This window comes from Plecotus auritus (genome assembly GCF_963455305.1).
Source record: "Plecotus auritus genome assembly, chromosome: 9".
Taxonomy (NCBI): domain Eukaryota; kingdom Metazoa; phylum Chordata; class Mammalia; order Chiroptera; family Vespertilionidae; genus Plecotus; species Plecotus auritus.
In genome coordinates, this window is record NC_137783.1 from 82,315,485 (window position 1) to 82,321,484 (window position 6,000).

General features: G+C 41.1%; 1 protein-coding gene across 1 annotated transcript in view; it reads left to right on the forward strand.

Annotated features, from left to right (window-relative positions):
- Positions 1-4,965, forward strand: part of DDX10 (DEAD-box helicase 10) — a 258,829-nt gene extending 253,864 nt beyond the window's left edge. The window contains exon 18 of the mRNA XM_080643092.1: positions 4,309-4,965. Within this exon, the coding sequence (XP_080499218.1) occupies positions 4,309-4,486 (178 nt within the window). The 3' untranslated portion in view covers positions 4,487-4,965. The remainder of the gene's footprint in view (positions 1-4,308) is intronic.
- Positions 4,966-6,000: the final 1,035 nt, after the last annotated feature.

A 6,000-nucleotide genomic window follows, 5' to 3' on the forward strand; every position in this document is an offset into this window, starting at 1 on the left:
ATAGAGGATTTAGATAGTTATAAAATAGAAAGAGAGAATTCCAAATGGAGACAAAAGAAGGTGAGAACCTAAAGTATGTTTAGGGAATAACAAGTAGTCCTAAAGAACAGAATAGGTTATAGAGGCAGGCCTAAGCCAGATCATGAGAGTCCTTAAAAATTATCTATATAATAAAAGCCTAAGTGACCGTTAGGGTGGAACAACCAGAATGACCGGTTGCTATGGTGCACACCGACCACCATGGGGCAGCCAGGCTCATGGCTGACAAGTGCAGTGATGGTGGCGGGAGCCTCTCTCGCCTCTGCGGCAGTGCTAAGGAGCAGTGAGCCGAGCAGTAAGGAGCAGTGAGCAGGCGGTGGTAATGAGCGAGGGGTTCTGGACTGCGAGAGGGTGCAGGCCAGGCTGAGGGACCCCTGCCAGTGCATAAATTTCATGCACCGGGCCTCTAGTCTATATATATAAAAGCCTAAGGGGCCGTTATGACTGGTCGACCTAACGACTGATTGACTGGTCGCTATGATGATGCACTGACCACCAGTAGGCAGATGCTCAACACAGGAGCTGCCCTCTGGTGGTCAGTGTGCTCCCATAGCCAACCTTCTGCAGCGGGCCAACCTCCCACGGTCCTTCCCCACAGCTTGCTGGTCCCAATCGGCCGCAATTGCCGGCCAGGCCGAGGGACCCCACCCGTGCAGGAATTCGTGCACTGGGTTTCTAGTAATAAATAATACTAGAAGCAGTCACTGAAATGTTTATGAAGATTTATAAGAGCCAGGGTGATTTTTACAAAGAATTCTCCTTTTAGCATGTCAAGGAGTTAGTAGCCAACATTTAAGAAGACTGCTTTTTAACTTTTTCTTGGTGGATAGTAGGCATGGAAATCAGTATTGAACAACTTCTTTAGAAGCCTACTAGTATGTAAAACTGAAATGTAAAACTAGCTAAATTTCTCCATCTGGTTTGTGGAGCACTTTTATCAACTCTAGAAAACTGACTTCTAACCTTTTCATCATTACAGAGAACGTCTGCTTTCAACACTAATGGTCCCTATGTTTTGAAGATTTATCTTTCACATTTGTTTTATTAATAAAGAGATAATTTTCATTCCACTCAAGCTTCTGAAGTGTCAAGTATGTACAAAGCTCAGTTAATATAATTCTGGCCAAAAGAAAACAAATACCAGAATTTAGTCTGTGGCACATAGTTGCAGGTGTTTTGAAATACTGAAAATAACCCATGACACATCTGTCCTAAGCTAAGAAGCCTTAACTTTCCCCATACTTGTATGGGTCCAGGGACCCAGGTTGACACTTAAGTAGAACACTTACTCTTTATGCTTCTGAGCTTTGTGGAATTATGAAGAATAATTGACATATACCTAGCTGCCCAGAACTACTTTTTTCTTCAAATTTAAGTTTCTTTATTTTTTTTATTGCAAAGAGCAATACAAGCTTATTCTAAAAAAACAAAAACAAAAGATAAATGTACCAGCAGAAAGAACATAAAAAAAAAAAAAATCTCCCAAGTCTTTTTCAATGCAAATATACATGCTGCCTTATTTAAACAAAGACTCTCATTCTATATTGGTTTTATTACTGTTTTCAGTGTCAATAAACAAATTCCTGCAACATTGTTTTTAATAGCTGCATCGTGTTTCATTTGAAATTTTATAACATATTTAACAGATCAATCCCTTATGATTGGATGTTTGGGTTTCCAACTTTCTGAAATTACAAATAGCTTTGCCTTGAATATCCAGTAACTAAATCTTTATACACATCCTTAATTATTTCCTGGGGATAGATTCCCGGAAGAGGAATTGCTGGGCATGCATATGTGAATGACTTTTGAAAAGTGACTGTAGTAATATACATTCTCACCCAGGAGTTTACATTCTGATTGAGAGTTAAGATGCTTTCCAGTGGGGAAAACGTCACTTTAGTATTAGGAAGTAGCAAGGCTAGGTGCAAAATGGCTAATAAACAATTAGAGCTGTAGAAATTCAGAGGAAAGAAATCACTTTTAATAGGGAGCTTGGGTGCCTTTCATAGAAGATGAGGAATTGAAGATGAGTCTTGAATCAGGGAGTATCCAGAGGGAAGGAGGAAGTGCCATGCTCAGAGAGGGGCACAGGTGGGAACACACAAGAAGTGTCTCTGACCTCATGAGTAAGAGCCATGCATGAGGAGTGCCCAGAAGAGGGGCCAGGAGGAAGGCTGACCCTCATGTGTTAACTCCAGGCATCCCTCCTTTTTCTGTTTCTCATACATGTAACAGACTACATTCTTGTCCTGGGTAACTAGCTAACTACAAGTACCTTAAAAATTAAAATGTTGAAACGAGGAGTATCATATGAAATAAATCATGGCCCAGTGGAATCGGCACAGAACTGGCCATACTCAGGGACTTTTTATTAAGGACCCTTTCTGCTAAGAATTACTCTGCTAACTAAATTCCCATCACAGGGGACACTCATTTTCACCTTTCCAGGCACTATTTAAAATGCAGTTATTTGTGGGTAACCTCAGTGTTGTCTGGTTTCTCTTTTCTCCAGTGGTGAGAGAGTATGGCTGCTGAGTCAGCATTGGGCATTTCTGGAAGGTAAATGGGGAAATGATTTAGTTTTGCTTTAAGCTGGTCATAACTGGATATGCTTACTAGGCACATTCACTTTGATAGCCAGGCTATCTTTTGGAGTAATAAGCTCCATTGAAACTTGAGCATTTTGTCCTCTTTTGAAATACATCATATGCTTGGACGATAATGTAATTTCTGTGATTTTTTCCCCTCTATATTATATAATAATGTAAGAATTTATTTGAAAGGGAGTAGTTTATAGGCAGCTAACATGTCTTAAGCACTATTATGTTCTTACAGTTATATTATTTTATTTAATTCTTATAGCAGTTCTGCTAAGTAAATTATATAATCCCCATCTTTCAGATAAGGAAACTGAGGTTTAGAAATGTTAGGTGATTGGCCAAGGTCTGATTGTGTTGATGTCAAAACCAATGTTCTTTCCACGGCTAATTCTTTCTGTTACTATTCTCCCGATGTTGACTAAAGATGTTGACCTATTCAAATTGCTTTGGGCTGAATTTAGAGTCATTCAGATCTGGGTGTGAATCCCACGGGTATAATGTGGGTCCAATCATTTACGAGGTGCCCTCAAACTTTTTAAACAGGGGGCCAGTTCACTGTCCCTCAGACCGTTGGAGGGCCGGACTATAGTTTAAAAAAAAAAAAAAACTATGAACAAATTCCTATGCGCACTGCGGGCCCGGGACGATTCAGCTGCTAAGCAGGACAGGCAGCGGCACCCAGCGGGCCAGATAAATGTCCTCTGCGGGCTGCATGTGGCCCGCGGGCCATAGTTTGAGGACGCCTGATTTAACCTCTCTAACCTCGTTGTGGAGTGAGTGTAAGGATTTCACACCAAGGGTTTTCATGGAGATAAATTTAATCTATGTAAAAAATGTAGTACAGAGCCAGACCCTTGAATAAATGGTTCCTACTGCCATTGCTGGGTTTTTATTTTGTTAATTTTGTATCCAGTAATTGGATCATCTTGGAACATGATGATGGTATCTTACAATCCTTTGAGGATGTTTTGCTTTCTTAATTTTTAATGTATCATGTGATTGACTCTATCTTCAGAAATAAGCTTTATTTTTATAGTCTATGCCTCAGGTGTGTGAAGAATACAGCAGTAATGTTCATGCTTCCTTAAGACTTTGTGTGGGCCTTGGATGCGGATTTTAAATGGGGAAATTTACTTGCTTTCTTAATTTGTAATTTAACATTTCAGGTTCTGTTTTAGTCATGGTCTGTATATCACAACTTAATGCAACAGATAACAGGATTAGCACCTGGTATCCTGATATCTGTTAGCCCACAGACTGCTCCTAAAGGATGGCCCAACTTTAATAGAGGGAGTTGGACGAGGCAGCACAAGCACAGATTGGAGCCGGCCTGGAGCCAGACTGTAGAGCTCTCAGCGTCCTCAAATTGTGGATGATACATCTAGTTTTCTAGAGTTATTGTAAGGATTGGATGAGACAGTGCATGCAGACCCCCTGCACGTGACTGGTGCATGATGGGCCCTCCCTCCCACCCACTGCTGGGAAGATACTTAACTTATGACACAGATATCCTGACGTTGTTACAGTGTCTTTCCCTCTTGAATAATAATATCACTTTACCAGCTATCTGTTATTGGTAATTTTGTCATGTTGTAAGTGTTTGATTTCATAACAATGAATTTAATTATGTACTTACAAAGTAAATCATTGGATTTGTTCTCACCAGTGACACCAAGAAGAAGAAGGGGATGAGGAAAAGGAACAACAGTGAAGTGGAGAACACGGGACTTCCAAGTCGTAACAGAAAGAAGGCCAAGTGGGAAGTCTTAGAGCCGTTGGATACGGGCCTGTCTTTGGCAGAGGATGAAGAACTGGTGTTACATCTGCTCAAAAGTCAAAGCTAAATACTTCCTGCTTCGTCTTCTCCTCGAAACCTCTGGTCACGGTTATGTGGACAAGAAGTTGAAAAGCTGTCGGCTTTGGGGAAGTTAGATAACCCGAGTCCCAGGCCCAAAGGACGCATTCCAGGCAGAAGTGAAAGTACCTAAGCTGCTTTCACAGCAAACTCCGAGTGAGGGTGGATCCTAAACGTCTTGATCCCTTTTCTAGCATGTGCTCTGGTAGATTGTTTTCTTGGGCTTTATCCTGTGACATCTTGTCATTGGAAATGCTTTCTTTGTTTTAATAGCAAGTTCTGGAGACCTTGTTTCATTGTTAGGAATTCCTTTCTTCTTATTTTACAAAAGTGTCTATGCTGTTAAATAAAATTGCTCACAGTTTTGATTATTTAATATCTTTAAAGAGACAGAATACGATGGACCAGCCCTAAGAAAGACTGAGTATTTTTGAATTGAGATGATTAATAATAAACATATTTCCTATAAAATTATTGTTTTCATTGTGTCCAGTAATATGAATGCATTCTCAAGGGAAGGTTCTTAAGATTAAAATGTTTGGTCTATTCCTGAAACAGTGAATTTTCCATATTCTTAAATTAACCTCCTCAATGATGTCATTTAACTTTCACTTGGCAGATTTGCTAGCTGTCATTTATAAAAATCTAGAGGCCCAGTGCATGAAAATTCATGCACTGGATGGGTCCACCAGCTGCCTCGGGCCTGGGGCACTGGGGGATTCACATGCAGCCCCCAGGGCTGGGGTATAAATTTCTTTTTTGCATAAACTACTTCCAGTTATATTCTGTCCCTAAAACTGAATGGATCTTGACTACTACATACATTGTAGGGGATTTTAGTTTGCTGATTTTGAAAACACCGGAATAGAAAGCTCCTAACAACACATGGTAGATTATACTGTTGTTTAGCAAATATTCACTCCAGCCCCCTCCCTCCCTTTGGGAAGCATATTTTTCCCATTGCTGCTGATACTGGACTGACTGTGTGACTTACCTTAGGCCTTGGGACGTGTGCCGGGTTCAGCAGAGGCTTTAAGGTGCACTGACATTTCCATCAGCTCTCACACTTTTGCCTTGCATCTTGGGACCAGCATGGACCAAAGAGAGGACACTGCTTCAGTGTGGGCACAGGGGAAACACACTGACACAGCTGAGCAGCTCCCACGGTCCCCTCCCAAACCTGTGAAGCAAGAAATCCACTGAGACTTGGGGAGTCATCACAGAAGAGCCTGATTAGTACAGAAGGGGAGAGAAACAAGAGCATTCATTCATTCATCCCATAAACGTTAATAAATTCAGCAGCTATCTTCCAGGCCCTGTACTTGTAAGAATACAAACAGTTACCTCCCCTGCTAACATAGTGGAGGAAAGAGAAAAGCAAATTCATAAATTCATTATTGTATAATGAAGAGGCAGAAAGAGGAAGATTGTTGTCTGAGGGAGAAAGCTGTTGCTGGGATGTGGGAAGAAGGGAGGACAGGGTAGGTGCTTGTCCTGGGACCC